We start from the raw sequence: 16,372 nt of genomic DNA on the forward strand, positions 1-16,372 counted from the left end.
AAGAAAAATGTGTCATCAATATGTTTAAACTTCTCTGTAGTGATAATATAAATACATGAGCAAAATGGAAACGAGCTGTTAAGAGGCAGAAGGACAAAGAGAGAGGCAGGAGACAGAGCTGGAAAACAGAACAAAACAGACTAAGTCATGAGGGACGAGAAGATTTAGAAGCTGAAAAGTATTAGATCTGAGGGAGCTGGGTAAGGCTGAGGTAAAAAGGACGATGAATTTGAGACACAGCTGAAGATGTTGAATAAAAAAGGGACAGAAGAGAGGGATAGTCGAGGCAGATTTATTCACACAGAAGGACTTACTCGGAGTCGGGGGAGACTTCAGATATGCTGTGGGAGGTGGCAGACTGAGGTGGGGAGGGGGAGGGCCCATGGGCGGAGCCATTAGGGCCTGGGTTAGAGGCAGCAGAGGGAGGAGTGAGGACCGAGGAACTGAAGGATGCCAGGATGGAGGATAGAATATCCAGATGTTCACTGGATGGTTGTCGTCCCAGAGGGTTCGGATTTTGACCCGGGACCTGGGGGACAGTCTGACCGGGGTACCTACATGGAGGTGCGGAATCCAGCCGTCCTCTAACGTGAGCTGAAGCCGGGAGCTGCTCTTGCTGAGGCTCCTCTGAGATTGGGGGAGGAGGGGAGGAGGAGGGAGGCTGGTCGGGGTGGGAGGGCTGGCGGGGAGGCAGAGTGCGGAGCCACTCCCGACACGGCTGAGCCTGGGCTCCTACTCCGTTGGTCTCCAGCTGCTCTCTCGACCTACTGCTCATCAGTGCCCCCCCTAGGTGCTCTCGGGATGAGGCCTGCCTCCGAGTTAGGGTGTTCAGCTGTGACCTCGATCCACTGAGGTATCCCTCCGTTCCTCCATTTCCACTCAAGTCCTCTCTCGAGGCGTGGACACTGCCTGCGTGGTGGTTGTCCAGTCTGTCCCTGGATACTGCCAAGTTCTCCCTGGATGATGAGACTCGCTGGTGATCCAGCCCCAGGCTTCCTAGCCCCGCTCCCTGCCCCAGCTCTCTCCTCCTGGGTAAGAGGTCCAGGTTGTCCCTAGAACCACGGGAGTCCAGCCGGTCCCTTGATCCCCCAATCGTCTGCCTCCCTAGTGGATCCCTGGACAGCTGCCTCCGGGCTAGCGAGTCCAGGTGCTCCCTGGAGGAGTAGCGGGAAGCTGGTTGGGAAAGAGAGCCGGAACCTCCGCTGGCACCTGCCGTGGCAGAGTACATGCGACCGTAGGAGGCCGCAGGAACGCCCCGGTGACCCAAAGTAGAGGTCCGGTACCAGTTCAGCTCACTAGGGACCCGGCCCATGGTGGAAAGACCCTGGAGTGCTGGGGGACAGCCAAGACGATTCTTAAGGATACCTGGGAGGAGAAGATGAGAACATGAGAAGGAGAGACGAAAGCATGAGAGGCAAAAAAGGAGAAAGAAGGACAAAGTTAAAGAAGGAATAGGATTCCATGGAGTGGGGTCACAGGAGAGTAAAAAGGGGAGAAGGATACAGGGGTACAGAAGTGAGATGAGGGGAAAAAGGGATGAGAAGAGAAGGAAGTCAAAGGATGAAGAGAAGTGGGTAATAGCAGGACAGAATTGTTTTGGACATTTGTAGGTCTTTCTGTGTTCACTGTTAACATTTTATGAATCAAAATACCATTTGAGTAATCCGGAAGTCCTGAGGGAAACTATAATATACACAAATGTATTAATACATTCCCTAAAATGTCACACATGCTTCCAGGCAACATGAGTGATTTCCAACTTTGCCTGCATTTCTTACTCACTCACTCTTTGCACATGTGGTTTGCCTCCGTGTGTTTGTGTACACGAGGATTATATATGTATGTATTCTGAGTGTACATACTGTACTGTACATAAAAATGTGTCACCCATGCATTTGGGGCCAGATTTAGACCTTGAATCTAACAACGCCACACTGTGTTGTTTAAGTAATTTTTTTATGCACAGAGGCCACTTGACTGTAGTTTCATGTGTGGGTACACAAACCTGCATGATATGCATATGCGGTGATCAAAGTGTAAACCATGGGATGTTCACCATCACACTATATTCTCACACTTAAGACAAACATGCTCTTCTCTGCACATCCCAACAAGAGCCTGGTTACTAATAAGAACCAACAAGAAAACAGTAGTAGACAGAAGTAAAACACAAAATAACAATGATTTTTGTGTGGACATCCATCCAAGAGAGGGCACTGTTAGTTCACATGGAAGGTGCATTGAAATAATGAATAAATGAACAATAGCCAAACTGCAAATGAAGTCTATCTAAAGTCAGTTATAGAGCTGTGTTTTAAATATTGCTTAGCTGATTCAGCTCACAGAGCTGACATCTCCTCCATCTCTTCTCGGCAAAATGCCCCATTTTCATTCTGATGACCAGTCAGACTGGAGATTTTTGTTTAACTGTATGATGAATATAATATGTATTCATAGTATACATATTATATTATACATATACTATTCATAATTTACTTTACATTCTGTTTTTTCTTTTTCCATGAGCCATTGTCTGAACTAAAATTTAAATCAAGAGCAATCCCTTGCTAACCCCCCACCTCTGAAATGTATGACTTGATGCTCCAAGGAAAAAATGTCAGTGTTTCTCTCACCCTTGCGGTGCCTGTGGGGCTGGGTGAGGCCGTTCTCGTCCCCACTGGTCAGCGCTGCATCAGGTTGGTTGTTGTTGGCAGCGTCCTTGCTGTAATCTGCCCCCAGGGGGCGCTCTGAGCCCCACTTCTGCAAGGTGTGTGTCTCACACTCCTCCAGAGCTGGCCAGTAGGACAGAAGGTCATTGCCATCCAGATCTGTCACACACAAAAAGAACAGACACTTCAGCTTTAGAGACAAATCAGGAGGTGAAATTGTTGTTGTTACAAAAATTAACACCTTCCCCAACACACATGTTGAAACGTCAGATCATCAATTTATCGACAAATGACTAATGATAAAGTAAAAAAATCAAATAGTGATTAAGAACTAAAAAAGGTTTGGGAAAGTAGACAAAATCACTAGCATTGCTGTCATCCATGAAAGTATTTTTAAAGCCAGTAAACAGTTATGAAAAGCTGTCAATATGTTTGCATGCCTCTTATTCATCTTTTTAATTTGACATCATTGTGTTACATTCTTTTTCCACACGCTCATGTACGAACACAAGACAGACGTCTGTATCAAATAGCACGTGGCAGCAGACAAATAGCATATGTTCATTAGGAAATGACGAGCCTGGGCAACTTAAGACTGTTGTATTGGTAGATAATGTATCAGACTAGTGCAACATTCATGGTCTTCACATGTAAAACATACAATATTTCATCAAAAAGTTAAATCAACCGTTAAAGTCCAACAAAAGTGAAATGTGATGTCTTCACATTGCTTGTTTAATCAGATCAATCCTAAGATATTCAATTTACAATGTTGTTTGGCAATTTTGCTTGATAAATTACTTTAATCCATTATTGCAGATTCCTTCTTCATTCCAGCTATCACATAAATGACGTCATTGCACCATCGACATTAAGTGCTTACTTTGACAATCACATACTGTTCTAATTGAACCTTTTCCCCTCTGTAATATGCTTTTAAAAAATGAAAGGTTATAAAAACCCATTTATTGTTTTATTCTGTCATGCACATTCCCTGCACAGTCCTCTAATACTGCCCAGTCTGTGGCTCTGCTGAATCAATGAGAAGTTTAATGCTTTGGGTGGTGATGGCGCAATGGATGAAACTATGCCTTTTGTGTGAGAGACCTGGGTTCAATCCCCCACTGTGACCCATCCACCATTGTGTCCCTGAGCAAGACACTTAACCCCTAGTTGCTCCAGAGGCGTGCGACCTCTGACATGTATAGCAATTGTAAGTCGCTTTGGATAAAAGCGTCACCTAATAAATGTAAATAGGCCGCCATCTTCAAATTGTGACCTTTGAGTAAAAAGCCCACATCCCTCAGTACTGCCCTGGCCCTTCAGTATGACTGCACTGATGAATTGATTGCACTGTACCGGCCATCTGGATCCTGTCCTCCTCTATTCAACTGACAGCTCTGGGCCACGTTTTACCCTGAATAGAGTTCATGTGATCCAGATGGCTTCATAAACTAAGAATTGATTACTTATATGGATTTACACATGTCTGGCATTTTTTTTCCACAGTGAAACCTTTCACAGAACACTGTATATGCTTGACACTGATAATAATATTAATAATAATCATCCTTATTTATAGAGCACTTTTCAAAAGCCACGTTACAAAGTGCTATAAAAAAGCATTTATATCACATGTGAAGTGCATAAATTCGTGTGTCAGAGAACTCACTGACTACTGACACTGACATTTTCTCTTATTGTGTGTGTCCATTTTGTGGCTACATGTGTTGTAGTTTTCTACATGTCTGAGTTAGAAGAGTTCAGGGGCCTTTCTGTGTGGACTTTTTATGCTGACCCCACACTTGTCAAGAAAACTGGTGACTCTTAAATGCCTGTGAATAGGTATAAATCCCTGTGCTAGACTGGCGACATATCCAGGATGTATCCCGCCTCTCACCCAATATGATATAGGATACACTCTAGCCCAACACGACTCTGCACAGGTTAAGTGGGTGCATATGAAGGATGGATAGGGGCCTAAATTGAATTAAAAGAATACCCATCTTCCAAACAATCATTGTTTAGTATGCCACTTCCAACAAAGCTTTGCTATGAAGAGGTGATGACAAAACATGGAAGGATTGTACTTTGCTTTGTTGTGGAGGTACTATGAGTATTGATAAGATACTGAACATATTGATCAGTGGTAAAGAATGGATGATGCCATGAGTCTGGGTTGATGTTGGAATTGTGTCTTTGTAACTGCTGGGAATCCAAGCTGAATGCAGCTGGCTTTATCTGCAACGCAGCCAGCTACAAACATTAAACAAACTTGCAGAGGATAAACATTTGATACTCAAAAGATAGATTTTCTGTTGAGTATTCCCATAAAATGATACATGTAATGTTTTACGTTAAGTTCAATCATCATCAAATCATAAAGTGCTCATCTACCTTTGGTGCCGTTGTGGGTGGGCTCAGTGAGCAAACGCTCACTGTGATTGGAGCGTTTAAATCTCCGTTGGATGCGCCCACGGAGTCGGACGTTGTCCTCGCTCTCCGAGGAAGGGATGGAGAGACTGCGCTCCTCCTCCATGGAGAGGTCAGAGTCTGAGTCAGAGTCCTCACCTGGGAGAAGAGATGGAGGAGAGAGAGAGTGAAAAAAGACAAAAAAACCCAACACGAACTAGATTGTTATCTAACCCTAAACAGAGATTAAAGCAGGTTAAATCTTCCTGTTTGTAGTTTACGTTCCATCTGTATTTGTTATTTTTATTCTTGTAATTTATAACTGATAAATTGAATGGTCTTGATTGTATTAATCTTGTTATGTCATTTTTAAATGTAAACTTTTTGGATTTTGTTGCAAACTAAACTGGACTGAGCACATTAAACTGAACTGAGAAAGAAAGAAAGAAAGAAAGAAAGAAAGAAAGAAAGAAGCAGAGAAGAAACAAGCAAGAGGAGGGATGGAGAGAAGTAAAAAAGAGGAAGGAGGAGTAGTGGGGTTCAGGAGTGTTTTTCCGACTAGCTTGGCAACATGGACTGGAGCAAGAGTTTCAGAGAGGTGAGTTATTAATCTGTAACAAATGTATCTTTCATCCATAAAGTTTTAACTGAGCTCTGTCTCTACATCACAGTAACAACTTTATGTCCATTGACTGCCTGGAGGGGAGCTAGTGTTTGGAAGGGAGGAGGTGTGTGCTGCAACTCAGTGTATTTCTACCGGTGTTTTTGAGCAAGTGTTATATGAGGCGCATTTAGCTTAGGGAAGCGGCTAGACTACAAACTGTTGAGAAATATTGTTAGCCAGGTTCAGTTGTGAAGAAGTTTCGGAGACTGATGAAGACTTAACATAGCATTGTTTATTGAGCCCGGCCGAGGAGACACAGTGCCAGCATACAACATGTGAACACGTCAAATGCCAAACCAAATCTCAAGGAGAACATCTTGTGGGTATATGAGCTAAGTCTTTAATGATATTCATATGGAGAGAGAGTACTGGGAAAAGAAAAGAGAGAAACATGCGTGAAGAAATGGAGAATGAGTCACTACTGCTCGTTAAAGGTGTGCGTTTGTGACCATGGTCATGTTTATGTACTTAGTATGTGTGTTTACCTCCATCTCTATGGAACATGGCTACATCCAGGTCTGTTGCTCCAGTGTGGACGATGTTTTGTTCCAGAGTCTGACGAGCCAAAAGATTTTCTCTAACAGGGACAGAGGAGAGAGAAGTGAGGATTCATGCACACACACACAATCACTCAGCCATAAAGACACCAATTTCCATTTTCAGTGCATTAGTGTTGCTCTACATACAGTACGTTGTTCCATCCAATCTTCTTCATCTTTATCCCACTGACCCACAAAATAACAACAGGGTTTTTATTAACGAGGGAATTTCCTCCCTGAAGCAACTAAATCCTAAATATGTCTCAGAGAATAAATCAAACCTGACAGATTTGAACCTACTAGAATGATAATTTATTATTTTTATATTGTTTGTATAAAACCATTTGCTCTTAATCAACTATACCAGCCATGGTGTGGATGCTTTCCTCCAAACTGATTTCTGGTTTGTTGGTTAAAGTTGTGATATGTGTGTGTGTGTGTGTGTGTGTGTGTGTGTGTGTGTGTGTGTGTGTGTGTGTATACCTGGCGGAGCTGACAGAGGAGATGGTGGACGTTCCCAGGGTGATGCGGTGCAGTCCACTCTGCTCCAACAGAGATGCATTGTGACAGGGGTTCTGAGCCTGAACACACACACACACAAACAGAAAGGTTGAGAGAATGATGTTAAATTCTGAGAAATGAGAGGAAGCAACATTATTCAGATCATATTACATCCACCATTACACGGATTGGTACAAAACACAGCCCAATTTCCTCCTTGATGATGCTTTTGGGACATGGAAAAACATGCATTAAATCAGTTTTCTTATATAATGCAGTGTATCTAGAACTCTGTCTTTATTAAAATGTCCCAATTGTCATTTTAACAAAGACATTTTTTTATTGTTAGCATGCAACAACTACAACCTTCTTTATACTTTACTATAGCTTCCTGAGACTCATGAGGGTCCTAGGGAGTGGGGGAGTTGCTGAATAGTTACCGGGTAAAAAATAATAAAAAGGCTAGTGAAGCAGAAGCTTGTCTCAATATGGGGCACAAATTCGGCTTTCTATACTGTGGTAGGCCATTGTAGCCATAAATAAAGCATCATACAGTATGAGTCAGACAGGCGAATGGATGCTAATCCATGTGTGTTCATTTATATATGCAGTCCATCAGAGGTAAAAACAGCGTAGTGTGTATAATAGTTTCAGGAAGGTCCAGTCGTTTTGCCCCTGGGTAACTTAGTGATGGACAGGAAGAGCTTGGGAAAAAATGGAGGTTAAAAGGGTGGAATGAACTATGAATAAACTAAGACACATTAACACACACCTGCATTTATGTAACACAACTGTCTCATGCACACACACACACACATTTAAGCTACATATGATGTTCACTGGCTAAAAGAGGGGATTATAAGGGGATATTGGACTAAAGATGCACGCACACACACGTGAAAAGAAGAGGCATAATGATTGTTTTTAAAAGAGAGGCTAAAGAAAACAGGAGTTAGAGTGCAGTGAGCTCTGGACTGATAAACACACATACAAGAGAGAAGACAGAGCGAAAGCAGGATAGGGTTACACACACACACACACACACACACACACACACACACTGTTGTAGAAAGTGGGCTATACCGACCAGCGAAGCCCTGTCCGCGGCTTCGCTGGTCGGTATATTGTTTTATCTGGGTCAGCGTCAAACCCTGAAGGCAGAAGGAGAGGAGAGAGGGAGGACAAGAAGGATGGAGGGATGGATAGAGGGATGGAGGAATGGAGGGCAAGGGCTTTTGTGCTAGTCTAGTAATGGACACAGTGAGAATGTGCATCTCGAAAAGAGAATGTAATAGAACACAATAACAAAGTAACACAATAACAATTAATTTGCTTAAGGCTCATGCAGCGAGATGATTTACAGCTTCACATTAGGGTCTTAGATTCACCCTGCAAGTTGTTATTGTGTAATAATGACCATTACATTATAATATTATATCTTACGTACACCATCAAAAACATTTTCAATCAATATTTTTTATGTTTTATTTTGCATGTCCAATAGGAGGCTGTATGTATGTATGTATGTGTGTGGAACTCACAGTGTTCTGCGGTGGTCTCGGTGGGTCTTCTCCAGGGCTCTTCTTACCCAAACAGGCGACTCTCCAGGCCTCCTTAACCTCCGAGTTGAACACAGTGAAGACCAGCATCACCGACAGACCCTGGGAGAGAGAGCAGTAAAGAGAAAGACACAGAGTGAGACTGAGACCATGATTAGCAAGCAAACATCTAAGTATAAGGTTCTAATCGGCAAGATCCCTGCAGATGTTTTATGATGCCTTTTCCTAATTAGTCCTCCCAACATGAGTACCCAGCTGTAAAACATTCACTTTGTTCATACCTGGACTAAGCAGAGGACATCGAATATATAGTAGAAAGCCAGGATGCTGTTGTTCACAGCCATCAGACCACACAGCCAGGTGGAGGTGGCCACTAGCAACAGCAGGAAGGCATTGCGAATAGTAGCACTGGACATAGAAACACAGATGACAGTGTAGGAGACAAAGGTTAGACTTGGATTCACAAGGATGATTCTGTGATATTACACACACACACACATTGGAAGCTGTACTGGACATCTGCACAACAGACAACATGTTGCATCTCTACATGTACAACTTGGATGTCTTAAGATAATGACATGTTTAAGCTTTGACTGGGAACAGCACATGTTAATAATAACATTGATTACTTTGCGTAATTACCCAGCTGTCTAGTTAACCAACTTTTTAGTGAATGTAACACTGGGAAACAACATCACATGTACCTCATAACACTATACACTTTAAAGAGGTGGTATTATGCACATTTTCAGGTTCAAAATCCTATTTAGGAGTTGTACCAGAACAGGTTTAATTTTCAAAAAACACCATATTTCTTCACCCTGTGTTGAAGGCTGTTTTATCTATGGAGTGATACATCTTGTCTCTAAATGATCTTTGTTGGGAGTTGCACATACGCAGTTCCTAGTTACTACTCGCCAATCAGAAGCAGAGAAGGGCAGGTTAGTGAGAAGCAGACATGGCTTTGGTTCAGATGTACATGTTGCCGACTAGCTTGGCAACATGGACTAGAGCAAGAGTTTCAGAGAGGTGAGTTATTAATCTGTAAAAAATGTATCTTTCATCCATAAAGTTTTAACTGAGCTCTGTCTCTACATCACAGTAACAACTTTATGTCCATTGACTGCCTGGAGGGGAGCTAGTGCTTGGAAGGGAGGAGGTGTGTGCTGCAATTAAGTGTATTTCTACCGGTGTTTTTGAGCAAGTGTTATATGAGGCGCATTTAGCTTTCATCCCTGTGTCGTCACAGGGATGAAAGGGAAGCGGCTAGACTACAAACTGTTGAGAAATATTGTTAGCCAGGTTCAGTTGTGAAGAAGTTTTGGAGACTGATGAAGACTTAACATAGCATTGTTTATTGAGCCTGGCCGAGGAGACACAGTGCCAGCATACAACATGTGAACACCTCAAATGCAAAACCAAATCTCAAGGAGAACATCTTGTGGTCCCTTTTATGTTTCTTACTTCTCCCCTAGTGCCTGTAGGTTTCTCTATTAGGTCACCTTTCACCTAGAAACAACTATCTATCTGATGTTTAGACTCCAATGCTTCATCATATCTATCACTATCCATGAGTTGTACTCTAATCTGTGGAGCCAGTGAGTTCTTGTAAACATTCTTTTAGGACTCAACCTTGTTAGATTCCCAGAGAACACTGATATCTGCTAGCCTGATGTCTCTAACTAATCAGTCTATTGTTGTCTCCCTGACAAGGACATGAGAGAAATACCTAAAGCTAGAATGTCAGAAAACACTTATGGGGTCAGCTAAATTACTCTAAGCTAGACCTGTCTTACCTTTCCCTGTTAAATAAACAAAGCCCCTTAAGAAATATTCTCAACACAAACGAGCTGTTTTCAAGCAGTTCAGAGCAGTGTTTTCTATGGGAGATGGGAACTGCCTTTGGGGTGGACTTTGGACTTTTTCACTTTGCAAACCTATTACATGCACAAAAAAGGTATTTAACTTAATGAAGGTGAGGAAAAAAGCCAAAAAGCATAATACCACCTCTTTAACTTAGATCTTAACAATGTGGTCATGATACATTGATACATTTTATGCACATAGCCGATTCTTTATTGATGCCCAATATTAGGGTAATAAAGAAATTTACAGACAAAAAAAAACAAGATAGGCAAGAGTGACAGGAAGTGAGAGGCAGCAGGAGATAGCAGAGAACCCATAGGATGAATACTGAGATGTAGAAGTGAGGCAAAGAGAGAAATAGCTTAAGTGATTTCTTCATGTTGTTTATGCACATTATTGTATCAATAACGCCTAACAAAACCATTGTCTATCAAATCATGCATCAAAGCACAGAGAAAGGACTGGTGAAAATTACATATAATTTTCTAATTGCATCAAACAAAGGAATTGTCTCTGTACTTGTCTTGTTAGATCTTAGTGCTTCATTAAACACCATTGACCATCACATCCCATTACAGAGAGTGGAACATTTAATTGGCATTAAAGGAACCGGTCTAAGCTAGTTTAAGTCCTATTTTTCAGATCGATTTCACTTTGTACATGTTAACGATGAATCCTCAATGCACGTCAAAATTAGTTCAACACGATCTGTGCTGGGACCCCACCTTGCAACCTATTCACCACACACACACACACACACACACACACACACACACACACACTTCCTTTAGGCAATATTATCAGGAAACACTCCATAAACTTTCATTCCTATGCAGATGATACTCAATTATATCTATTCATCAAGCCAGATGAAACCAATCAGTTAGCTAAACTTCAAGCATGCCTTCAGGATGACTTTCTGATATTAAACTCAGATAAAACTGAAGTTATTGTACTTGGCCCCAAACACCTCTGAGACACATTATAGTCTCAAGATATAGTTACTCTGGATGGCATCTCCCTGGCTTTGAGCACCATTGTGAGGAATCTTTTTTCACCTTCGTAATATCAGGGACATCCTGTCTCAAAATGATTCGGAAAAACTAGTGCACACATTTGATACTTCTAGGCTGCAATTCCTTATTATCAGGCTGTCTGAATAAATCATTTACGACTGACAAGCACCAGGAAAATAGATCATATTTCTCTTGTTCCAGCTTCTCTGCACTGGATTCCTGCTAAATCCAGAATTATATTAAAAATCCTTCTCCTCTCTTAGAAAGCCATTAATTGTCAGGCACCATCTTATCTTAAAGACCTTATAGTACCTTTATATTACCCCACTATAACACTGCGCTTCCAGAATGCAGGGTTACTGCTGGTTCCTAGAGTTTCCAAAACATGAATGCATGTTACTAACTCAACTTTTTTTTCGGTTAATTATCTATATTGCACATTTGTTTTTAAACTTTGATTTGATGATGTGACACTACAGTTGCCATGTCTGAAATGAATAGTTTATTATATATTATCTTAATTTCATGGAGGATTCTAAGCTTAGCCCAAAATGTCCACACACCTCATAGCAATGTTATCAATAATCAATGATGTCTAAATTCTACATCTGTACTGCAGACAAAATTAGCAAAGACTCCTTTAAGACAGAACTCTGGCGTCTTTAAAAAGTTATACCATCACCATACCACCAGACCATCATCATACAATACCCTCTAAAGCCTAAAATGAAGCAAAACTTTCCCCCCTCCAAAGCAGGAAAAGAACAATGCCAAAAAATCACTTCTTGAAAGTGAGAAAAGTATTTTAACCATGGTGGGTAGGCACTCACATGACAGGAAGCTTCTTGGTCTCCTTCTGAGAGGTATGGCAGGACATCTTTGCTACAATCATGAAAATCCCTCCATTCATCTGGATAGAGGGAGATCAATACAAGAGGTAAGCCAACATATCTAATGCATTTCAGCCAATCCAATACCGCCGTTGGCAACATTGGTGATGAGGACTAACACATGAAACAAAATCAATGTGGATTAAACAGTTACCAACAGTGGAAGAAGGTATATTTATTAAAGGCAAAGCCAAGTCTATGAATTCCTCCTTAATCCTGTTTTGATTCCTTTTCTCAAACAGTATGTGAAAATGGACAGAAGAAGAAAAATCACTGAATAAATTAAATCAGTACAGAAGGAACAACAGGAGGACGGAAAGAAGAAAGGAAATAAATACAGGTATGAATAAAGGTCTTAAAAGTATAGAAACAAATAATACTGATTACCGACTACACTGCACTGTAATTATTCATTAGCATAACAAAACTGGAATCAATGTTTCACTGAAAAACGGAATTCACTTAGTTTGCTGAATGCTCATCAATGGTCTACCCTACCATTCTCCCTCACATCACTGTTTGCACATTATTTTTCTTTCTTTTCAGGTTTTGTATGCATACAGCATTAACTAACAGTTTATCCGATAGACAGTTACCAGTATGACGATGGCTATAGGACCAGCAAAGCTCCAGATGAGTTTGTCATAGATGGAGATCCAACAAAAGTCTGGATTCCCATAACCCTCTGGATCCAAGCCCACTGCCAGGCCTGCAGCCAAGATACAGACAGTCAGATCAAACAGGGAGATCTACTCTAAGATCAGTTTTACTGTCAATCACAGAGAGAGGGACAGAGAGAGGCAGTATAGTCTGTGACAGCATGACATTATCTGAATTACAGTGGCAGGAAAGGTCAGAGACATGCTACAACACATCAATAATTACAGTTTGTTTATTCTATATATACACACACACACACACACGAGTTCACTTTTTCAAAAGTCTTCACACACTTTGAACATTCGAAAGACGTATAAGAAATAAAAAGTGATCCACAGTTTAGTCCACACTGACTTCTGCTGTGCCAACGTTGTGAAGAGTTTTGAAAAAGTGCACTTGTATAGAGAAATTTGACTGAAATGTGCATATGTTAATAACCATCAACCCCATAACAGACTGGATGTTAGATATATGCATCATGTTGGAGTTAATCAGCTCCTGGGAAACTGGCTGTAAATGCATGCTTACATGATTTCACTTTTTCTCCTGATTTGCACTGGGAACCTATCAGTTATCACAATATTAGTCACTGTTAGGGCGTGTTGTTTACAGACAAGCTAAATGAACTATCAGGTTGGCAATAGCATTTGTAGAGGTTAGAAGTAATTTATTATATTTTAAAAATATATTGTTTCAAAAGAGTCTAGTGGTTCAGAAAAAACAGTAAACCACACCTCCATGATGGTTCCAGAAGTGGTTACCAAGATATTCGTGACTCGAGAACTGTGAACTCTCTGTTACTTGTGTATCTTTGTTGGGACATCGCGGTCAAGATCTTGAGAGTCATGGTTATAAAGAATACTTGAAAAATTGAGTTGCAAAAAGTAAGAGATAGGAAAAGCCTAAATAAAGACTGACAGACAGATAAACACACCTCTGAGCCTGAGGAAAGAGACATGCAGTCAGTGTGTGTGTGTGTGTGTGGTGGGAGACAGATCCATTCTTAAGGCAAGGTGAAACAGTGGTCGGGGTGTGTGTGCTACACTGACAGACAGCGACAGATAGAGGAGAGTTGACAGTCTGGATGGCAACTGCTTGTGTGTGTGTGTGTGTGTGTGTGTGTGTGTGTGTGTGTGTGTGTGTGTGTGTGTACCTATATTATTGTGTGAGAGTGTAAAACAAGATGAGAGAGAAAAGAAAGCATACAGATATTAATTACAATATTATGTGTCAAGGAAGAAATTGCTTGTGTGTGTGTGTCCTTTCCAGTCTCAATATTAAAATGTCACTGCAACCTGTTTAATAAAGTGTTGATAAAGTGTCAACAGGACACTTTATCTACACAGCCAGACCCACTGTGAATGTGCATAAAATGTGTGTCTGTGCACATATACACTGATTGGCCATAACATTATGACCACTGAAGTGAAGTGAATAACACTGTTTATCTCGTTACCATGGCACTTGTCAGTGTGTGGGATATATTAGGCAGCGAGTGAACATTTTGTCCTCAAAGTTGATGTGTTAGAAGCAGGAAAATTTTTGCTTATGGGGATGTGTAGCCATAGACCAGTCAGGGTGCCCATGATGACCCCTGTTCACTGCTGAAAGGTTCTACAATGCGCATGTGAGCATCAGAACTGGACCACGGAGCAATGGAAGAGGGTGGCCTGGTCTGATGAATCAATGTTGCGCTGGGAAACCTTGGGTCCTGCCATATGGATGTCACTTTTGACACGTACCATCTACCTAACATTGTTGCAGACGATGTACACCCTTTCATGGAAACAGTATTCCCTGATGGCAGTGGCCTCTTTCAGCAGGATAATGGCGCCCTGCCACAAGCAAAAATGGTTCAGGAATGGTTTGAGGAACACAACGTCGAGTTTCCTAAATCTCAATCCAATTGAGCATCTTTGGGATCTACTGGACAAACAAGTCCGATCCATGGAGACCACACCTTGCAATTTACAGGACTTCCCAAGGATCTCCCACTAACTTCTTGGTGACAGATACCACAGCACACCTTCAGAGGTCTAGTGGAGTCCATGCCTTGAGGGCTCAGAGCAGTCTTGGCAGTAAAAGGGGCACCTATACAATATTAGGCAGGTGGTCATGATGTTATGGTTGATCAGTGTATGAATGTGCTTATAAATGTCGCAAGGACATGTTTGACGACGCATCCATGTATGCACAGACATGTTTCTGACAAATATCACAGAGATCTTAAGATGTGTGTCTGCATGTGTGTGAGTGTGTATGTCACCTGTGATGATGGCGGGCACGCCCCAACCGATGGCATAGTAGAACCTCATGGCACCATAGTTAATGTTGCGTTGCTCAGTCTGCATGCGGTAGATATGAAGGCCCTCCACGAACATCCAGGCAAACATGGACATGAAGAAGTAATGCAGGAGGATGGCAACAATCGTGCACAGGAACTGAAGGGAGAGAGAGAGAGAGAGAGAGAATGATTCAAGGACAAGCGGCAAGAAGATGGAGCTACCAGAAGGAAAGGGAGAAAGATCAGATTTTTTTCCTGCATAGAAGAATGTGAGAATAGAGAATTATGAGGGCACCACCGTCAAAATAAAACATTTGGAAATTAAATAAATACAGTTTTTAAAAAAGAGTCAACTAGAAATTAAAAACAGGTTAACGGTTTTGTAGAATCCTCATAATTTCTACCATGCGACATTACACTGATGTGGTGATGATGTATGTCATCAGCACAGTGCACTGGGAAAGATGAGAAAGAGAAAAGAGCTGTTTGGCTGGACCACAGCGCTGTGCTTTCAAAATGAACAGTGTTTCTGTTGGTAACGTCTTTGCCACACAGCAATATCAATCACTTAGAAAACGCAGATAAACATTTAATATCCAGGAATTAACTACACTGCAAGAGGACCATGAACTATAAATGAAAACAACAGCTTATATATACACTACTCAAAAAAATAAAGGGAACACTAAAATAACACATCCTAGATCTGAATGAATGAAATAATCTCATTAAATACTCCTTTCTTTACATAGTTGAATGTGCTGACAACAAAATCACAAAAAAATTATCAATGGAAATCAAATGTATCAACCCATGGAGGTCTGGATTTGGAATCACACTCAAAATCAAAGTGGTAAACCACACTACAGGCTGATCCAACTTTGATGTAATGTCCTTAAAACAAGTCAAAATGAGGCTCAGTAGTGTGTGTGGCCTCCACGTGCCTGTATGACCTCCCTACAACGCCTGGGCATGCTCCTGATGAGGTGGCGAATGGTCTCCTGAGGGATCTCCTCCCAGACCTGGACTAAAGCATCCGCCAACTCCTGCACAGTCTGTGGTGCAAAGTGGCGTTGGTGGATGGAGCGAGACATGATGTCCCAGATGTGCTCAATTGGATTCAGGTCTGGGGAACGGGCGGGCCGGTCCATAGCATCAATGCCTTCCTCTTGCAGGAACTGCTGACACACTCCAGCCACATGAGGTCTAGCATTGTCTTGCATTAGGAGGAACCCAGGGCCAACCGCACCAGCATATGGTCTCACAAGGGGTCTGAGGATCTCATCTCGGTACCTAATGGCAGTCAGGC

General features: G+C 41.8%; 1 protein-coding gene across 1 annotated transcript in view; it reads right to left on the reverse strand.

Moving 5' to 3' along the window:
• Positions 1–16,372, reverse strand: part of celsr3 (cadherin, EGF LAG seven-pass G-type receptor 3) — a 129,692-nt gene that overhangs the window by 3,388 nt on the left and 109,932 nt on the right. The window contains exons 27-36 of the mRNA XM_046056226.1: positions 15,046–15,220; positions 12,716–12,828; positions 12,060–12,139; positions 8,626–8,752; positions 8,327–8,446; positions 6,768–6,865; positions 6,231–6,322; positions 5,067–5,240; positions 2,634–2,828; positions 315–1,365 (exon numbers count right to left, since the gene is read on the reverse strand). Coding sequence (XP_045912182.1) covers positions 315–1,365; positions 2,634–2,828; positions 5,067–5,240; positions 6,231–6,322; positions 6,768–6,865; positions 8,327–8,446; positions 8,626–8,752; positions 12,060–12,139; positions 12,716–12,828; positions 15,046–15,220 — 2,225 coding nt within the window. The remainder of the gene's footprint in view (positions 1–314; positions 1,366–2,633; positions 2,829–5,066; positions 5,241–6,230; positions 6,323–6,767; positions 6,866–8,326; positions 8,447–8,625; positions 8,753–12,059; positions 12,140–12,715; positions 12,829–15,045; positions 15,221–16,372) is intronic.

This window comes from Micropterus dolomieu, linkage group LG08, assembly GCF_021292245.1.
Source record: "Micropterus dolomieu isolate WLL.071019.BEF.003 ecotype Adirondacks linkage group LG08, ASM2129224v1, whole genome shotgun sequence".
NCBI lineage: Eukaryota > Metazoa > Chordata > Actinopteri > Centrarchiformes > Centrarchidae > Micropterus > Micropterus dolomieu.